The 21,589-nt window shown below is 40.8% G+C and overlaps 1 protein-coding gene across 1 annotated transcript in view; it reads left to right on the top strand.

Annotated features, from left to right (window-relative positions):
- Positions 1-21,504, top strand: part of Fam117b (family with sequence similarity 117 member B) — a 73,222-nt gene extending 51,718 nt beyond the window's left edge. The window contains exons 5-8 of the mRNA XM_052192380.1: positions 5,511-5,654; positions 7,032-7,257; positions 11,004-11,124; positions 17,510-21,504. Coding sequence (XP_052048340.1) covers positions 5,511-5,654; positions 7,032-7,257; positions 11,004-11,124; positions 17,510-17,828 — 810 coding nt within the window. The 3' untranslated portion in view covers positions 17,829-21,504. The remainder of the gene's footprint in view (positions 1-5,510; positions 5,655-7,031; positions 7,258-11,003; positions 11,125-17,509) is intronic.
- The last annotated feature ends 85 nt before the right edge of the window (positions 21,505-21,589 follow it).

The raw sequence follows: 21,589 nt of genomic DNA, 5'->3' as shown, positions 1-21,589 counted from the left end.
TTTCTGTATTTGATGCTTTGGCATCTTAGATCCTTCCTGAGGAACTTGCCTCTTCCAAGATTACCAATTCTCCCAATCACATAAAAGTGAACCAATCTGAAAGCTGAGCAGACCTCAACCAGCTCTTAAACTTTTTCACATGATATGGTTTGGTCATTCATTCCTGTCCTCCAGCTCCTCCCAACCCACCCAACTTCATGTTCTCTTTCTCGATCAAACAAACAACACCCCCCCTACACACATACAAAACAAAACAAAACAAAACACCACAGAGGCCTTTTTGTGTTGGGCAGCGACTCCTGAGCATGGGGCCTGCCCAAGATTGTGTTTGCAGTACCCATGTCACTCCATTCCAGGCAGGTGTTTACCCTTCATAGATTTCACTCTCTTGGCTCTTCTCATCTGGTCATCTCAGAGGCTTACTGCCTCAGTCTGCTAACCTAGGCTTAATTCTGGAAGCTTCTAGCTTCTGTACAATCTAATCTAGGCCTAGAATGTTTTCAGCCTCTGAGACTTACTTCTGAATAAGCTCACCCCTTCCTCATTCTCTCTGAGTTCTGGCTGGCTGGTTTGACTCTGCTGTTCTGACTCAAAACTCCTCTCCAAGCTGACTGATTCAATCTGGTTTCTCTCAGCTTCTTTTGAATTGCTCTGCTTGGCCTCAAACTAACTCTGACAGTCTGTTCTAATCTTCTGGCTCCTTCTCATTCTATGGCTCATTCTGCCTTCACCTGTGTCGAGCTTGTTCTCTCTGTATAGTTGTTCTGGTAAAACTGCCTCCATCTCCCTCTCTGTGCTGCTCTACTCTCCCTCTCAACTCTACTGTCCTGCACTCCCAACTCTGCTGTATTCTTGTACTGTACCCTCTCCTCTTATACTGTCTTGTCTTTCCCTTAAGTAGCTTCCCTTTCCTCTCTCTTCTCATGAGAGTTGGGCATATCTTATTCTGTCAAATCTTTCTCTGATTCATCACTTTCTGCCACTCAGTTAGTCATCACTTTCAAACATGGGTGCTTCCTTCTACAAACTAACCTTACCTTCATTGTTGGAATTAAAGAGGTATACTAAGGGCATGCTTGTATTCCAGCCAGAGGGGTTAAAGGTATGTGCTAAAGTCTGCCTTAGCCACGCCCTAACTAGAAACAGCTTCAAAGTTACTATTGGCCATGCTTTCTGATACTTTTCATTGGCTAATTCTTAAGTTTTTATACATTGTTTTAGTAAGCACTCTGTTGCTGTGAAGTGACACCATGACCAAGGCAAGTCTTAGAAAACATTTAACTGGGGCTTGCTTAAGAGTCTTAGAGAGTTAGTTGGTGATCATCATGGTGGAAAGCAGACAGGAATGGCACTGGAACACTAACTGAGAGCTTTACATCTGGATCTGCAGGGGGCAGACAGACACTGGGCCTGGCATGGTAACACACTTCTTCCAACAAGGCCAAACCTTCTAATTCTTTCCAAACAGTTCCACCAGTGGAGGAACAAGCATTTAAATATATGTGCCTATAGGGAACTGGTTTCAAACCATCACATTCTAAATGTCTTCTGGGTATATAGAGAATGACATGTTGTGCCACCTAACTAAAAGTCTTAAGTGGGCCAGAATCTTCTAAAGTGTTTGCTTTGAGGAGAGAGATTGGGAAAACAGTAAGCATTTATTTTTTTTTCCCAAAATATAGATCTGATGAGAAAATTTTTAACCTTTCTTAGATGTCTGAGGAACTCTTAGCTAACCTGATAACCCACTTACATTGTGTATATTGATTTACATTTAGAATTCACATTATTGCAAAAAACACATTTGGTCCAGGAAAACAAATTCTTGTTACTTAATTCCCTAAAAGAGGTGTAAAGGGAGGGGTTGCCAGAACAGAAGGAAGGAAGGAAGGAAGGAAGGAAGGAAGGAAGGAAGGAAGGAAGGAAGGAAGGAAGGAAGGAAGGAAAATTCCTTAAAGTAAAAGGCCTTGAAATAAAGATTATTTTTATTCTCTTCATATGTTTTTTAGAATGTAGTTTATATAAGGAGTGAAATAAAAGACTGCTGTTTGGAATGCGATGGTTTGAATGAAAACAGCTCCTCGTGTTATCTTCAATAGTTACATTAGGTTTAACAAAGAAGTCATTCCCAGGTAGCTAGGTGAGTTTATTTGTTCTAACCTCCTGGTGACAGCTAGTTAAATTATAGTTAATTGGGTTTAAACTGCTAGTTAAAACCCCTTACTCAGAGGGGGAGTGCACAGGCCTTACAAGAATGATTTGTTCTTGCTCTCCTTTCTTCTCTGTTTTTCTTTTTTTCTTTTGTTTGAGACATTAAAATTTTGATATTAAGAAAATCTTTTTAACTCTTTCCTTGCTTGCTGGTAGGAAATCTCAACAAACCAGATTTGAAGGGCCAGCTGCCCCACTGCCAGCGTCCTGTGTGTGCCTTTCTTACTGTGGCATCTGGTAACGCTTATGCTTTCTTTACCAAACAAGCTCACTAATAACGTGTCCTTATGCTTCTAACCAAAGGTCAGCACTGTGCAAATACTGTGGCACATCACCTTCCGCTTATAGTCTCTCTTCCTATTTCTGTAATTTAGCAGTTGTAAAGCAAATGAACCTGAAAGTCTGAAAACCCAGCATAAGGCCTTGTTTTTGTTGTATGACAATTTGAACAAATTAGCGGGAAGAGCAGCAACGGGTAGGAGGACACAATTAGTTTAGAACTGTTGTTTATAGTCTGTGTCCTGAGTCTTGAGATTGCTCTTAGCTGTCTCTGTTATGTTTGTTAGTACCGAAACCTGTGACATCACATAGGTGACTGTGAGTGCAGCACGACCTATTGCCAAGGCAACAGCCACCATATACCCAGAGTTCAATGGGCCTACCTTTTACCTGTGGCTACTTCATCACCCATATATATTTGGGTAGCATCTCTCTTTCTTCCTCTTTTTTCTTCCTTCTTTCAGCCCGCTGTCCCCTTTGTCCCATCCCAAATAAAGCCCCACGTGGAACTATTTGGTCTGGTGTGATCCCTCACATCTCCGCCTCTGCCCGGCACTGCGTGCAAGCAGTTGCCACAGTGAAACAACAATGTTACTTGTCACCTCATTACACATGATGGCCCATTTACAGGAAAGCTGACTGCATCTCAGAATGTCTTGTGTGCTTCCCTGCAGGCCAGTGAGCCATCAGTTTCTTTTCTATCATTTCAGTTGTTTCCTCTCCAGTCTCTCTTTTACCTTCCATGACTCTTCACAAGCAAAGCAGCATTATCTTTGTTCTTCCCCTGTCTTATAAAATACCTGTAGCTTTTACAACTTTATTTGGGGCTGGAAGGATGGCCCAGTGGTTAAGGGTACTTGCTGCCCTTCCAGAGGATCCGAGTTCATTTCCTTAACATCCATGCCAGGTGGCTCGTAGCTGACTAACTCCAGCTCCCACGGACATGACGCCTCTCTGAACTCTGGGTGTCTGCACTCACACATGGACATACACAGATGGACCATACACAACATTTTTAAAATGATAAAACTAAATCTTTTTTAAAAAACAAACAACTTTTGCTTGGTCTTACTTTGGAGTTTTACATCTGTTGGGAAGGAAATAGGGTAGTTAAGGGAGACAAAAACTCTTTGAGGAGTTAGTGGCAGTCCTTAGGAATCCTGAGACAAACAGTAGGTAGCTGGCTCTAGTGACTAGCTGTCATCCTGCCTCACTGCAGTTTTAAATAGGGCGTGAGTTCAGTGACAAGGCTGGAGACATGGCTCGGTGGTTAAGAGCATCTATAGGCACTCGTTTGGCACACACTCAGCACACACTCACATAAACAGACATGTACAGATAAATAAGTGTCTTTTTGAAAAATAAGGAAGTGAGGGTGGGGGAGGGAGGTTGAGGTAGGAGAGTAGAGAATGCAAGCTGTGAAGAGAAGGATGTACAGAGGTAGCCTGTGCTGCTTGCCGGCCTTGTTACCACTGGTGCTGGTGAGGAAGGTGGGCTCTGTTCTTGTCAGTGAGAGAAGGTCACCTACAAATCCTCCATCTATAGAAGAAAGGTATGGTGACATAGACTTCTAATCTTAGCACTCAAGATGCTAAGGCAGTAGTATCATGAATTTTACTCCTACATGAGTTAACCCTGTTGGGTGCCCCCTCCAAAAAAACACCATAACCCAATAGCAGAAACAACAAAAATCCACCTGTCAAATATAAACATATTTTGGGGGCTGGAGTGATGGCTCAGTGGTTAACAGCACTGGCTGATCTTCGGGAGGGAATGGGTTCAGCTCCCCGAACCCAAATGGCAGTTGTCAGCTGTTAACTCCAGTTCCTGATGCCCTCTGCTGGCCTGTATGGGCTCTGTATGTGTGTGGTGCACATAAATGCAGACAAAACACCCATACACATAAAAAAAGAAATAAATAGAATATTTTTAAAAATTATAAATTAAATATGGAGAATTATAATTATAAATTAAATATGAAGAAGCTTGGGGATATGTGCAAAGATGTGTGACCAGAGGGATAAATTAGGAAAAGACTAGTTAAGAAACAATGTGTCCATTATGGACAGAACAGGGCCAGGGGTGCTTACCTCATTTCAAAACCATGAATTAGGATGCTGAGCCCTGGCTTGCAAGTGAGAGCTTTATACTAACAACAGCCAGGAGCTGCTTCAAAGTAGATTCCCTTTGGCTTCTTTTTCACAGATTTCCAGCTTCCCAAGGATGCTTGTACTGTGTTTGCTGTATTTTTGTTTTGCTTGTTTGTTTATGTTAAAGATGAGCAGAAGTAAAAGAAGAAATAAAACTTGATTCTAAATTTGAGTCAGACAGTAAAATTACCCATTTACTAAAGCTGGAGATAAATGCCTCACTGGAGCTTTTGTCTCTTTGCCACTTCTCCCAGGTGAATGGGTGAGTTAGTCATCCATCCCAGACCATTGCTACAGCAGGTGCCCTCAGAGACCCTGTTTCTATTTTATTCTGAGCATCTTGCTAGGAGGACAGTTAATATTCTATAATTGTTTAATCTGTCACTATAAAAAAATATTACTATGACTGTGAAAACTTTGGATAAGAGAAAATCAGAGATGGATTAGCAAAAAGAAAAACACATTTTATATTTTTATTTTCAGAGTTGAACATATTAAGTATGTATGTAGTGGTATACATACAATAAATGTTTCAGGAAAGTTATCTGCAGTTACGCAGAGGGTTCTACCATGTGAATCCTGTTTATTGAACACCATTGTTAGGCACCTTTGTTTGCTCAGCCACCTCACTGATGCTGTGAAAGCATATCTGAGGTTGATAACCAGGTTCTCTTAATGACCTCTAGTCTGTGACAGCTGTTGGTACATTTCTGAATCTGTCTTGACTGTCTGGACTTTGAGCTTTAAACTACATTTCATATAACCTAAGATGCAGATTTGGTGCTCTCAAGTTGTTGAAATCTATGAGTGTCCTTTGGACTTGTTTTTGAGTTATGCCACCTTGAAAACTTCTCTTCACTTTTGCTTAAGGCTCCTGCTCCAAAGAGCACACTCGTTCCCACTGGTCCCATCACCAAGTCGTCGGGTTCCCGGTTCCGGAACAGCGTGGAAGGACTGAACCAGGAGATTGAGATCATAATTAAAGAGACGGGGGAGAAGGAAGAGCAGCTAATAGTAAGTAGTCTTCACCCTCAGAGCAGGCTTGCTGTGAGCGCCAGAGCTAGGAAACAGTCCACATTCTGTTGGCTGTATTTACATTTATTACTGAGAGAATGAAAATTTAGCTTTTATAAATACATAAAAATAAAAACCTTTGACCATGAAAATGATTGAAGAATTTTAATTTCTTTTTATTTCACAGAATGAATGGCCCAACTTTAGTTCAGGTCCTCTAGCAGAAACTGGTTTTCATTTGTAGCATATATATATATCCTCCTCATTTTGCTCTAACTTCCTGTAACAAGTTGGAGTTAGTTCTGTGAAGGATGGGGCAGTTAGAACAGCAGATTGTTTCTAAGAGGGTGTCTGCTGTGCCTGCCTGCCTCACCCACGATTGTCCAGACTATTTGGTTTGAATTGACTCGCATCTTCATGACAAACAAGCTTTGTGGCCCAGAGTACATTTATCTCAGCGTTTGTTCTGGAGTGCTGAGGGGTTTAGTTTGGAGAAACCCTCTACAGGTGTGTAGACTTTCCTCCCTGGAGGTGAAGGCAGCTGGATGTGGTGGTTGACCTGTACTCCCAGTCACTCCAGGTCTCCTCCAGTATGAGGCTGGCTTATATAACTGAAATCCTTTCTTAAACAAACAAACAAAAAGACAAAACTTGGTTTAGCTTTGAAAATATACGACTCTTCCATCCCTGTCTTCCATTCTATAAAATGGAGTATGCTTTCTCAGACTAATTACAGCTAAGTCAATCAGAGTTGTCAAGGGAGCTGGCTTGTCTGCTGTGTGAGCCACACAAGCTTTCATATGTGTCTTCTTGATTTCACCCTCTAATTAGATCTGCTGTGATCAACCTTTCACTCACAGGAAGGGTTCTTTGAAAAAAAACAACTGCGAAGAGGAATGGGCAGAAAGGCACAGTGTCAGTGGACCTGTGACCACCAAATTTCTCCTTTACTGTGATAACCTTTTTTATATTTTTAGAAATAACAGTACATGATATTCAGTGCAGTACATTTATTCAGCACACATTGACATCCTGTGTGCCATGCCCTGAGAAGACTGATTCTTCCCAGATGATGCCCACTGAGGAGCCAGGTTAGGTGTGGATGTCACTAATGAGCAGCAGACAGGCCCAGTAACAGTAGAAGGATGGATGCTGGTTGTTGAAATGGTGTTTTGCTCTTGTAGCCCAGCTGCTCTAGAAATCAGAATCCTCCTGTTTTGTCCTCCCAAATGCTAGGAGTACAGATTTGTGGCACCATGCCAAGCTTAGAATTTGATTTGTGAGTTTCTGCCCACAGAGGAATTTGGACACTGGATATACTGCTAGTAAATTTCAGAATCATTGGTATAAACATCTATTTTTAAAATTTTGTAACAGCCACAAGATATTCCAGACGGTCATCGTGCGCCTCCGCCTCTCGCACAGAGAAGCAGCAGCACACGCAGTATTGACACCCAGACCCCTGGGGGTGCAGACAAGGGAAGCAACAGCAGCAGCCGCTCTCAGTCTGTGTCCCCGACATCCTTCCTCACCATCTCTAATGAAGGCAGCGAGGAGAGTCCCTGCTCAGCTGATGACCTGCTTGCCGATCCCAGAGATAAAGGTACAGGAGGTTGGAACTGCGTCCCTGGATGCGAATGGCATACCTCCTGTTTGATCTTTTGTTCTGTTCCTTTTCTGTGGGGTCACACATGTTGGAGGAATGAGGGACCGCACCAGGTCAGAACAACAGGAGCACAGTGCAGCTTTGCCACGGGGCTCTGATGGTACTTTAGTTAAGTGGGTGTGTAGGCTTTTGTTTGTATCTTTTATTTTCCAGCATTTGTGGTGGATATAGCTACCTTTTTAGTGACTAGCACAGTGGTTGTCAGCCTTCCTAATGCTCTAACCCTATAAAACAGTTCTTCATGTTGCGGTTACGCCCAACCATGAAATTATCTACTTCATAACTGAGTGCTAATCATAATGTAAATACTTTTTAGAGATACAGGTTTGCCAAAAAGGTCTACACCCACAGGTTAAGAAGCCCTGGACTAACTGAATATTTTCCTGAAAAGTACTTTGTTTTTAATCATTTTCTCCATTGGGATTCTACTACCTTAATAATTCTTAATTAAATGTGAAGCCTTGAATTTAGCTGTTTAGGATGCTTCTAACAAGGATTAACTTGATTTTATCTCAGATCAAAATGTGTGTTCAAAGCAAAATCAAGATTGGGGATGCTCAGTCAGAGGTTAAGAGGACTTGTTCATTTTGCCGAGGACCACAGTTCAGTTCCCAGACTCACCCATATCAGGTGCTTCACATCCATCTATGATTCTAGTGTAGGGCCTTCCTGGTTTCTACAGGTTCTACTACAGGTCAGTGCACACACACAAAAAAAAATGGGCACACACATACACATGATAAATTAAAAAAATTTTTTTTAAAGGTTGGAGATACTTACAGTAAGAACTAGCCTAAAGTCAATATTCCAAATATTAAATACAAAATCTTACCTTTGAAAAGAAATATAATTATTTTTATCGGCCTACGTCAGAGCAATACATTCTATTAGGCTAATCATAGTTTTTATGTGTACTTGAAAACAATGATGTAACAGTTGATTGTAAGTTGTCCAGCTCAGTTCAGTAGAAGTGTATCGAGAACCTCTTGCATGTCGTTCTGACTGGCTGCCTCTCCCAAGCACCTCAGCATTTGAATTTGGCAACAGCAGAACTTTGAACTAGGGCTTAAGACCCTTTCCCTGAGATAAAATTGTGAGACTCTGACTACATAGGTATATTTATATAAGAGATGTACAAATCAAATATGAACTGATGGTAAATCACAAATTGCTGTGTTTGTGTCCCATCCATGCAGAAGAGCAGGCATAGTAGAGTGTGCCTATAGCCCCAGCCCTGGAGGGTCTCAGCAAGTAAAAGCGCTTGCCACGCAAGCCTGTCAACCACAGTTCAAACTCCAGTCACACTGGAAGAGAACCAACTCCCCACAGGTGCCCTCTGATTTCCATGTGCCTGCTGTGGCACACACACCTAAACACTAATAACAAGTAGAGTGATTTAAAAAGATGGAAGCACTGCCCTTTAATCCCAGCAATGCACATATAGATGCCGGCTGATTTATGAATCCAAGGCAAGCAGGGCTGCAGAGCTAGATCCTGTATCAAAACAGGTTTAAAAGTAAGGTGGTGCTCAGTAATGGGAGACATTTGATACCCTCTGGCCTCCACCTGTATGCTTAGGCATGAGCACATGTACCACATACACCCAATTTAAGATAAAAATAAGTCTTGGGGCCAAGAAGATGACTCAGTGGGTATAGCACCTAGTATACAAGCATGAAGACCTGAGTTTAGGTCCAAAGTACCCCATGTACAAAGCCATGCCTCTGTTAATATACATACAGATCCCACATACGTACTCAGAGAAGTCAGTCGTGCTGAGTTTTCTACCGAGGATACTGTAGAGCATCTCCCGAGTTTTTGTGAGTTGATTGGCATTCAGAGTGTATAATTGTCAGTGCTGAGAATGCTGCCTTGTGTAAGTGCATAATATACAGCAGTGGAAAATTGTGGAGGCCATTTCAGACATTGTTGAAGTTCTGTCCTAATCTCAAACCAAGGCCAGGTAATTTTTAAACTGAAACTTAATTAAAAAAATACAGGGATCAATTTTAAAATCAAACACTTAAATACCACACAAAAGAATTTTAAGAAAATGTTTAAGGCATCTTTCTTTTTCACATTTAAATCATGTTTGTTTGTTTTTTTAATATATATCATTTCATGTGCTTTGGTATTTTGACTGCATGTATGTCTGTGTAAAGGTGTCTTATGCCATGGAACTGCAGTTACACACAGTTGTGAGCTGCCCTGTAGGTGCTGGGAATTGAACCAAGGTCCTCTGGAAGAGAAACCAATGAGTGTTCGTAACTGCTGATCCCTCTCCTTAGCCCCATTATGTTTTTTATAAGATCAGAAAGCTGTGTGAACAGTAAAAACACAGCTTCATAATTTACAATCTTGAGTCCAAGCTTAAGGATTTCAGGAAACCTGTGTTTGTGTGATGTGATCATGTGTGGTGTAGAGCGCACACTCTGCTCAGAGCCTAGCATGCAGTGAACATGTGCTGTGTGGCCAGGGCTTCTTTGGGTGTTTGATTTTTTGCTTTGTCTTCTGATTGTTCTACACTAAAATCTTTATTCTTGCCAGCTTTTTTTGTAACGCCATATTTAATTACGGGACACCATATGGGGTCATAGTTTAAAAAGGTGAGCTTTAAAAGCAGGCTGTGGTGGTATATACCTATAATCCCAGCACTTGACAGAGGAGAAGGATCACTCAAGATCATCTTTGGCCAGTCTGGGCTATACTAAGCCCTGCCTCAAGAAATAAAACAAAAAACAGGCTGGGTTTTAAACTGCATTTGTAGACTGTTGGAAATTGGACTTCTAAAAAAAATTGTTAGATTTTTAGGTTGGATTGAAAATAGCTGTCTGAAATTGCCCCTTGGCTTCTCATCCCTTCGGCTCTTTGTATGAATTCCATAATTTTGTTTCCTGGTACTTTAGATTTTTAGAAAGGAATGACTGGTGGCTTCTGTGAGTTTCTTTTATTAAAAAACAGGGTCAAAGCACTTCTTTCAGTAAGGAATTTATAATCTAGAGACAGATTGAAATTTTTAGAACAGTTACATAACATACCAAGAAATGTAAATTCCTATAGTATGAATGCTGATGAGTACATCAGCACTGGATCTGACCGTCAGAGTAATGAAATGGTCCCTCTGAGGGTGCATTTGGAAAAAACTTTTGAGGTAAGTTTAGAGAGTTTTGGAAAAATAGTAGAATTTATTTCTTGTTGGCTGTGGAAGCTTGTGGGCAGAAGGAAGTGTGTGATGTGTATAGCAGCTTTGACCTAATGCAGAACGAAGCGTAGGCACGTCAGGATGACACTGGCAGAGTTTCAGGGCAGGCCAAGAGTCAATAGCAAGCAGCCAGTGAAGAATTGCTTCCGATACATGTCCTGGAGAGTGTTTGCAGAGTCCACAGGTACAAGGTAGCCAGGTAGGGTGTATACAAGGTGTGTGCATGCTGAGGGTCAGTGCGCAGGCCTAAGTAGATACTGCTAAGTAGGACAGAAACAAAATGGATAGTTTACTTTTACATTTACATACACGTTTAATTCTTTTTTCAGCCAGCAGTGTGGTAGCTATTAGGGGGTTGTTGATGAAGAAAGCACTCTGCCTGCCTTTGAGTACTTCCTTGCAGAAGTTCAAGAATATTGGTTATGGTATTTTGATGCATTTTATAATAGTGTTTTTAGTAATCCAATGTCATTTCTTACAGAGAATGGAAACAATTCTCCTTTGCCAAAATATGCAACCTCACCAAAACCTAATAACAGTTACATGTTCAAAAGGGAACCTCCAGAGGGCTGTGAAAGGGTCAAAGTCTTTGAGGAATGCTCGTAAGTACCCCACATAAACACACTTTTTAAATTAGAATTTTTAAATAAGTAGAAAGGGTAGTGCAGTGGTTACTTGCCTGTCTCCCATTCGGATTTCACAATTGTTAATTTTTCCAGTGTTTGCTGAAAATAGTTCTAGAATTCCAATAAACCATGTATTATCTTACTTCAGAGTGATACTTAATGTCCATAACATCCAGTTTTTCTCATTTCTTCAGCTTTCCCAATTAAAAAATGTGTGTGTGTGTGCACACACGCGCGTGCTCTCTCATGTATGACTGTGCATATGCATTTGCAGAGTTCAAAGGATAATTTGTGAGAATGGGTGTTCTCTCTGACCATGTTGGTCCTGAGGGCAAGCTCAGGTTACTGGCTTGGCTGAGCCCTCTGACTAGCCTCCCTAGAGCATTTTCTATGACTGTTGTTGCATCTGTATTCAACCAGGTTTACATAGTAGGTGCATCAACTGTTTGCTTAAGGTGAAGTATAGATTTCACCCAGAGTGGTTCTTTTTTCAAAAGACCTGACAGTCCTCAGTTTTACCTTCTTTTTTTGGTCTCCAGTGATTTCATACTTCAAAAATTCTGGTACACTTTAGGCTCAGCCCTACCACCGTGAGAAGATAATTTAAGAAGTGGCAGATTTTGTATGTGTGATACCAAGAGAATTGACTCCAGGACTCCCTTCACATATACCACATAAATAGTCTACGTACAGGCTGTTTTCCCAATTCCTAGAAGCAGAATTTTACTTATTTTTATTAATTATTTTTGATGTATGAGTGTTATGTCTGTACCACTTGGATGCTGGTAGGTAAGCCTGTGTCCTCTGTAATGACAGCTGTTATTCAATAATGGCTTGGCCACCCAGCCCCCAAGAAGCAGAATTTTAAACTTATTTCCCCTTATTTCTAGTTTCTAGTGTCTGACTTAAAGCTTAGACTTTGCTTAGACAGAACTTAGGGTTTTCATTAACAGTCTCCTTGTTTTGTAAGTGATGGCTCCAGGATTATGAGTATATATGAGGATGTGCAAAGTAATGGTTAACAGTGGAATATGATGATAGTGTTTAGGCCTTGACCTTAGATAGAAGTCTAAGAACCACCCTTCCACCCCACCCAGACTCTTGATGTATTCCTGGCACTTGGGATCAAGCCCAGGTCTTGAGTATGTCTGGCAAGCCATCTGCCACTGAGCTGTGCCTCTGGCTCCTTTTTGCTCCTCCTGCCCCCAATCCTACCTCTTCCTTCCTTCCTTCCTTCCTTCCTTCCTTCCTTCCTTCCTTCCTTCCTTCCTTCCTTCCTTCCTTCCTTCCTTCCTTCCAGTCATGGTCTCATTATGTAGCTCCTGCTGGCTTTGAACTCATAGAAATCCATCTGCCACTGCCTCTCCCAATGCTGGAGCTAAAGGTGTACACCACCACACACCATGTATTTTTTTGTTTTTCTTATTGTAAAACCTGAAATAACCTATGCAGACATTCCATCTTCCACTTAATTTTGTTTGTCTTTATCTTTTCATGAACATCTTGGAGTGAGTTGAAGCTTACTTCCTTTGGTTTCTGTTATGGACTATTCTGTTGATCTTTCTTTAAGTTCTGAGTAATCCTGCTGCACAAAGCCTGTGGTCTCTGAATGGGTGTAGCTTCTACACTAGAAAACAATGGTGGTTGCTACCTATTTCTATACAGCAATTGAAACCTGTTTTGGCAACTTCTTGTTGCAGGGTTTTTGTTTGTTTTGTTTTTACCATGTCAGCTATGAATTTAACTGATGGCTGCTGAGGACCAAAGCTTTTCTAGATTTGTTCTTGGCCTCTGCATCATATTCACCTGGGAATTTACCAAAATTGTAGTTTCTACCTACCCCAGGTCTAATGAATCAATGTGTGGAAATAGAGTGCGTTATCTTTACTAAGTTCCTTAGATGATTTTATTCCCAGCTTGAAAAAGATGAGAATGAGACTGGCTTAGACCTTGTCTTGGTTACTGTTACATTGTTGTAAAGAGACACCATGACCAAAAGCATTAATGAGGGGCTGGCTTACAGTTTCAGAGGTTTAGTCTGTTACCACTGTGGTGGAGAGCATGGTGGCCGCTAGAGCAGTAGCCGAGAGCTATATCCTGATCTATAGATCTCTATCAAAAGAGAGACAGAGACAGAGAAACACTGAGCTGAGTGTGGACTTTTGAAATGTCAGAGTCCCCACCCCCAGTCTCTGTTCCAACAGGCCACAACTCCTAATTCCCAGTAATCCTACCAAAGAGTTTCAGTCCCTGATGACTATGTATTCAAATATGAGCCTGGGGGAGCCATTCTTGTTCAGACCATCACAGACCTTTTCATTTTAAGTGGGGTCATCCTATTAAGTAAAACTCATTTGGGCTAAATGTAACATCTTTTTTCTTTTCTTTTTTTTTTAAAGATTTACTTATTTATTTATTTATTTTGTGTATGTGAGTACACTGTCGCCATCTTCAGACACACCAGAAGAGGGCATCAGATCCCATTACAGATGGTTGTGAGCCACCATGTGGTTGTTGGGAATTGAACTCAGGACCCCTGGGAACACAGTCTCTTAACCACTGAGCTATCTCTCTGGCCCCTAAATGCACCATCTTTGAGTTGAAGTCTTATTTATTGACAATTAGAATATACTTAAGTGCATACAGATGGTTGTGTTTCTCTTAGAGAGGATTTTTAATACTTGATATATGGGTTAGTGTCTGTCGTATGTTCTGTTAAGTCAGAGAGATCACTCAGGACTCTTTCTCAGTTACTTCCATCACACTGTATTTTTTTGGGGTGGGGTGATCAATGTAGGTCAAAGAAATAAGGTCAGTTCAAACAGTAATGTGGTTTTTTGTTTGCGTAGTCATTCTTATTCTAAAAATACCATTAATTGTTCACTCAGTGTCTTCTGATAATTCAGAGCAATTCATGAGATTTTCCAAGGATACTTTGGAAGGATCTTTAGCTTCTGAGTTTTCATGAGTTCTTTTTACATTTTTTTATATTTGAGATAATATAATTATATCATTTCTCCCCTTCCCTCTCTCCAGTTACTCCCATATATATCTCCTTCAGATTCATGGCCTGTTTTTCATTAATTGTTATATGCATATATTTATATGTATATATTCCTAAATACACATATATTTACATGTATATATTCCTAAATACAACCTGCTCAGTGAATATGCCTGTCTATATGTATGCTTTCAGGGCTGACCATTTGATGTCGGATAACCTGTCGGTGAGCTCTTCCCTGGGGAAGATGTTTTCTCCTGCTCTGTGCAGTCTAGTTGCCTGGAGTTCTCTGTGTAGGGTGGACATCTCATGGTCTTCCCCTGTGCATGTTAGCATGCTTGTCGCTGTCATCTTTGTCCAGATCATGCTTAGACAGTCATGTATATTCCCAGAAGCCGTAGAGAGGTCATGCAGTAGTGGTCTTTTAGTTCTTTGAGGAGCCTCCACACTAATGAATTATGGCTATATTAATTTCTTTCCTCCCCAGTCCTCTGTGAAAGGCATGCAGGGCCTTGCCTCTTGGTCATCATGGCTTGGTTTCCTGAGAATGAACATTCATTCTGACTGTAGTCAAACAGAATCTCAGTGTATTTTTTATTATAGTTTCCATGATGGCTTTTACATTTCTGACATTTTAAAAATGCACCCCAGCACTGTCCCTCCCCTTTCAAGTCCCCTTCCTTTTTTAGGACTTTTTAGAGTTTGGAAATGCAAGCTTCATCCTGGGAACCATATATCTTAAGCCATTTATTTCTTTTAAACCAGACACAGCAGAAAAATCCCTAGCCCTGTCAAATAATTTTAAATAAGGTTACATCAGGCAAATAAATTAATGACAAACCTAGTCCTTTGTGATAGGGATAGCTCACTTAGTAGTTTGCCAAGTGTGAATGAAGCCCTGAGTATAAGTCTCAGCACCCCACAAGACAAGCATAGTGACCCACACCTGTAATCCCAGCACTCAAGAGTGGAAGCAGAAGGATCACAAGTTCAAGGTTAAAAAAAAAGTCTTTATTTAGATGGAGGTATACAAATTTAACATCTCTAATAAACCTGTCTTCAAATTTAAACATTATTTTATTATAGAAAGGTAACATTTACTTTCTTACAAGTGAGAGTCTAGATAAAAATTGAGTGTGGTTCTCTTCATAAAACACCTATGAGACATACTACTAGTACTTGACCTGTTCTTTTCATTGATTTTTTTTTCTTTTTTCTTTTTTTTTTTTTTGGATTTTTTGAGGCAGGGTTTCTCTGTGTAGTCCTGGCTGTCCTAGAACTCAGTCTGTAGACCAGGCTGGCCTCGAACTCAGGAATCCGCCTGCCTCTGCCACCCAAGTGCTGGGATTAAAGGCGTGCGCCGCCCCTACCACCCGGCTTTTTCCATTGATTTAAATACTGTGTTCCTCTGTTCTTTGACTGTACTGCAAAGTCTTTGGGGGTGTTCACAGCTAGTCAGTGGAATCTGTACCCCGCATCATTAGGAAGACACACATCTTTGGAGCCCAGTCACCAAGTCTTTTATCTATTCCTTTAAAGCTGACTCACAGGTTTGAGGAAACCTTCCTTCTTTCAGACTCTTGGTTCTAACAACCGTTAGCTCTCCCTCGTGTTGCCTCTGACCCTTTATAAACCTTATTTACTGTGTTTGTCAGACTCTCCTGAAGGTCACCTGTGCTAGGCACAGTTTTTCAGTCAAGTAAAGATACAGATTCCTTTATCTAAATAATATTTTAAATCTATAAATCATGTCAGATTACAAAGGAAACTAATTATATTGAAATGGGTTTGTCTATATAGCCCCCTCTAAGAACTCTTTAGTGTCAGGTCTGCTTGTAGAGAGTTTGAACTTTGTTCTTAGAATCTTCCGCAGCTTGAGACACTGACATCTTTGATGTGAATGGTACTTTTAAAACTAGTGATTGATTGATTCTGTGTACACAGTGTGCAAACGTGCAGGTGGGTGAGTGTGCTGAGTGTAAGGAGACCACGTGCAGGTGCATTAATAACAGTTTTTTCCTTGAAGTTGTCAATTTTCTAAATTTGATTTTATTTTGATTTTGTGACATGTCTATGTTATTTGCAATTTTTAAATTTTCATGGAATACCATTAAGAACAAAAAATATTTGGGGAGGATAATTTTGGAAGGTTTTAGTAACAGGGAAGACATTTGCTTTGGAAAAAACTTTCAAGATTAAGCTATAACTCAGTGGCTACAATTCCTGGGTGGGTTCTGTAAGGAAAAGTATTGGCTCAGGACCCCAAACCACATTCTCAGCAATTTAGTTTGCCTCAGAGAAAACAGAGAGCAGGGAATAAGAGATGGAAGATAGAAGACGAGGGAGAGGGGAAGGGAACAAGAGGGAGAAGGGGTGGTTGTCCTGGAGGAAAAGGACTGCCTCTAGATAGAGAGAAGACAGCAGTTTATAAAAGTTCAAGGGGAAATGCCGTGTCAGGATGAGGTATTTTATTTTAATTGGGCATGTTAACCTTGATAGTCAGCATCATGAGTAGGAAGTGGCCAAATAAGGGAATAGACCTGGGTGGCTAGCTTTAAGAATATAATCTCAGGGGTTCTTAGCAAGGCAGAGGGAAATGGGCTAGAAAGGCGAGGCCTGGATATTTCTGAAGTAGCCAAAGTCTGTCAGGTTCAATCCCCACCATCACAAAGAACCTGAAGCAGCCCCGCAAGATTTCCATTATTTTGATTTCACATTTATCTTACATTTCTCTAAAAATATTAATAATTGATGTAGAAATTTTACTTATACTTGAGAAAACTGGGTGTGAAAGTGCATGTTTAAATTTAAGCTGGGTACTGTAGAAGCAGAGAGGCAGGTGAATCTCAGTGAGTTCAAAGTCAGCCTGGTGTACCTAGCCAAGTTCTAGGACAGCCAAGGCTGTATAGTAAGAACCTTTCTTGAACAAAACATAGCAGAAAAACCCAAAACAAACAAGCAAAGAAGAATACATGAAAAGAAAGCCTTTGCTTATCAAGGCGTAGTCCTGTCGGATGGAATTCAGCAAAAACAGAACCAGATGCTTTTATAGTCCATTGTTTTGTCTTCTCCCTTTAAAATTTTGGAAAAGTCAAGTTGGAAACATATTTGTCTCTATGCATGTGGATTTTCTTTTGCTTTAGGAAATGCATATTCCTAATGGCTGTCTTAGATCCTACTAGGTAAAAGGCATGCCTGACAGCATTGAGTCAGATGTCTGGCAGTGTCTTAGTCCTTTGGGTTAGCATTTCTGACATGGTTTGTCCTTATGTATCTTTCATTGACCTATTTTTTTCTAACAACTTTATTTCCAGTATTGCGTGACTTACAGTAGTGGGTTGTCTGTTTTGTATGCAGGCCAAAACAACTTCATGAGATTCCAGCCTTTTACTGTCCTGACAAAAACAAGGTGAATTTCATTCCTAAAAGTGGCTCTGCTTTCTGCCTCGTGAGTATCCTCAAACCACTTCTTCCTACACCAGATCTTACCCTCAAGGGCTCTGGTCACAGCCTGACGGTCACCACTGGCATGACGACCACTTTGCTCCAGCCCATCTCTATGGCCTCTCTGTCTACAAACACAGAGCAAGATCGGGTATCTCGAGGAACCAGTACAGTCCTGCCGTCCACCTCCCTCCATTCACCACCAGAACCCATTGAGGAAGCTGAAGGATAGGGCCCAGCTGGGTCTATGGGTGCTGGGAGCTAAGAACCTACAGATCACGTGACTGTGATGGTAGCATGTCCTCCCGGTTGGCTGTGAAGTGCTTTGGCTTTCCAGTGATGTGTGACAGCCAGGCTCCTGGAAGAACTCATGGTCCCCTGAGTGTTCTGCCCTGCGCATGAAGGCCACCGACGTGCTTCACCTACTTGGCCTTGAAGCACTAGCTGAAACCTGAAAGGTCTCTTCTTTACTTTTGGAGGAACAAAATCACATTTTCATTCATTTCAAATTAGACTTGTTTAAAAAACAAAACAAAAAACCAGAAAACCGGATCCCTGCAAACATGATTTCTGAAGGGAGATGTGATTGATGCTGCAAGAAAATCATCTTTTATATGAAAACGACTATTTTATAATACCAATGTCACATTTTCTGAAAGTAACAAATAGGATGTTCCAATGATCCTTTGGTGGCCTCTGTTTCTTGTTTCCTTTTTCTAGATATTGCTTTTCTCGGCTGTTTTCAGCTTTGGGACCAAAGGGATTGTTGACATTTCCCCAGCAATGTCAATCTCATGACTGTGTTCTTCTCCCAAGTAAGAATTGATAGGTAATGCATTGAACCAAGTCTATATAAAAAGATAAAAAGCAATATTCGTACATTATGTGATTTATGTTTTTTTGATGTCAACAGTTTGTGATTTGAGTGAAGTATTTGTAAACTGCTGTTTTCTGCACTATTCCCATCCACACTTCCCGGTGTGGTCGGTCAGTCTGAAGACAGTTTGCTTTAACAGTCAGTGAGCCAAAAGAAACTCTGAAGTGTGGATTGTTAGCTAGGAGTATGGGAGCTCTCTGGTCTTCGTGAGCTGTGTGTCCCGTGGTTGCCCTCCCTCGCGGCTGTCAGTCTAACTTTGATCATCACTGTATCATATAGCCCCAAGAGACCCTGAAAAGGCTGTGCATGGATTCCCTCCTCTGCTTCTGTGGTGGTGTTGTCTTGTGGATTTGGTCAGGGTTAGTAGTTTGCCAAGAGTGTGATCCTTTGAGTAGCAATTGGGAGCTGCAAAATCTCGGACTGACATTTTCTTCCTGTGTTGACGCTGTGATTTGCTACTTACAGATTTTGCTAGTTTCTTCTCCAACATTCCACACACTGGGGGAAAGATAGGAGGTTTGGAGCTTAGACAACAGGTACCTTTGGAAAGTCTATACACTTTTGGATTTGAGCTCATCTAGTAACCATTGCCAGTATCACATGACAGTATTTAATTTCTAGGTGTGTGATAATAAAATTAAGGGGCCGCTCTTTAGAAATGAATTCCATCAGTGTTGGTAAAGCATTGTTATAATACATGCTAACTTATGCTGCTGCATACAACAGGTGGATGGCAAACCCTGCCTGATAGGGCCACATTTTTGAAGGCGAATTCCATCCACTGTCCAGTCATTCCATCAAGAGAAACCAAGGTAGCAGTAAATCTTCTTGGCAAGGTGTTTGTCACCTTAGAATGCCTAGGCAAATTAAAGTAGGCTCTGCTTAATTTTAAGGAAGGATATTTACGTTAATTGGATAAATTCAAACATCTAAGTAAAATCCATCTGTTTTTGGTTGGAAAGACTGATATATTTTGGTACTTTTGCCACTCAAAGCTTAACTTCCTGGGGATTAGTAAATCATAACTTCTTAGTCAGTGAAAGCCTCAGTTGTTTGGAGTGTAGGCTTTTTGGTTGGTGGTTGGATTTTGTTTCTCAGTTTGGGGTTTTTTGCACCTTGATTTTTTGCCTTGTCAGGCCTTTCGACTTTACCATCTTACCAGTATCAGAAGTACAGAAGAAAGGCGCCTGGCAGTCTGTTGAGTTGACCTGAAGGGAGAAGGAGGCACTGAAAAGCAAGGATTCTTGTTCTGTTTGTTTTTGAGATGGCTTTTATTATGTAGCCCTGGCTGGCCTAGAACTTGCTTTGTAGACCAGGCTGGCCTGGCACTCAGATGCCCCTCCCAAGTGCTGGGATTAACGGCATGTGCCACCCACCATGCTTGTCTTCTTTTTAATCCTGTGGGTTCTCCCTCCCCACTTGAATTTGTTCATTGATGTTCTTTTTCCTTTATTTTACACCACCTCATCTCTCAGTTTACAAATAGTTTACTCTGTAATAGATTTTTCCCTTTTCTCTTATACTTGTTTGGCAAATTGTCATCTCTCTGCCTTTACACACATCCTTGAGTAACAGAGCGAGGGACAGGTTAGGTCAGCATCTGCTCCTACAAGTAGAACTTTAGTCTGAGGTTTGGCTGGAAGAAGATTGTGAATTTGCAAGTAAATGGGTTGTATGGTGACCAAACAGTCCTGAGATCTGAAGAAAAACAAAAAAGGTCTATGTCCAAAAAACAACTCTAAACTGCCAGGGCCAAAGGGCTAATTTTTAAGCATATGAGCTTTATTGCAGTCTTAACGTATATTAACTGTAGATCCACCTAGCCATTTTATTTAACTCTTAATTCCCAGGTGCTTGGTTTTAAAAATGGGTCTACTCTTAGTAGAGTGGGCATGACTACACTGACAAGCCACACTCCATAATTAGGTTATTCTGTAGAAACTGTACAGCGTAGAGTAGCTTCAATGCAAATACAGTTTTTTTCCAGTGCTGGGGATCAAACCCAGGGCCTCATGCATGCTGAGCAAGTGCTGTGTCGCCGCCTTATTTCCCCAGTTCCTAATTTAAATTCTTAACTAAAAAAATTTTGTTCCATTGCAGTAGAAGTGGGTGGCATGTTTTTTTTTTTTTTTTTTTTTTGGCTAAAGGCACTGCTCCCTGGTTCCTGGCCTGTCTTAGTTATACTTGACCCTCAAGCAGTTTCCTCCCAGCAGTGGTAAACCTCAGGTTTATTGCTTCTGACACGGTAAGTCTGTTACTTATCACTGGTTTATAGGCAGTTGTGTTTAAAAACCTAGTAGTTTTGCTTTCTTTGGTTAAATATGGTGCGAATGTTAGTTTTTCTTTCTACACCAGATTCTTCATTTTTGTTTACAGTGTTTCTTACTTAGACCTAGGACCATAACCAAATCTGCCTCTCTGTAGATGCTGTTGCTGATTGGGGTGTATCTGGCAACAGGGAAAGGCTGCTTTTTATTTTTATTTTTTAATGTATTGATTAAAGAAACAGTTGGCTTTTCCTAGAAGAAAGTCTTTAAAAAAAAAAGGCACAATGTAGAGCTTTCTCTGTCTGGGATTTGAACTGAGATCTTCAGGTTTTCTTTCAAGGAAACTAAAGTAAAATTGCCATTACTAAATTTGTAAAGTTGAGATTCATTTCTTAATGTTGGTGTGGACCAATGGAAGTGCTGAATTTGAAAAATAAAGCCAAGATACATAACTCTGCACTTTATGGTTTCTGGTTACTCTGCCTTCATTAGTGACCCCCGCAGAGTGACTCTGAACAGTATTTTGTTTATACAGTCCTGTTGGAGATATATAATTTATGTTTTTTAAACTCTGCATCTTTGTCTCTGTTGATGTAAATCTTTTTTAATGCAATTTTTTAAAATTATAACGAAATTCTCCCCCAAAAAACAGCATTTCCAGCAATGATAAGTCTTGTTGTTGTGGACTGTGTCCCTGCCCCTGAGCACTTACTGCTTACAGGGAATAGAACTTCCTATGTTCAAATAAAGGCTGTTGTTCTTGAGTCTCTTTCTGTGTGTTTTTATGAATATCACTACAAACTCAGATTTCATTTATTTTTAGGCATTTCTAGCCCTGTGTGGCTTATG

The sequence above is a fragment of the Apodemus sylvaticus genome, chromosome 9 (genome assembly GCF_947179515.1).
Source record: "Apodemus sylvaticus chromosome 9, mApoSyl1.1, whole genome shotgun sequence".
Classification (NCBI taxonomy): Eukaryota; Metazoa; Chordata; class Mammalia; order Rodentia; family Muridae; genus Apodemus; species Apodemus sylvaticus.
Note: the sequence above shows the minus strand (reverse complement) of the source record. Positions and strands in the feature narration are given on the sequence as shown.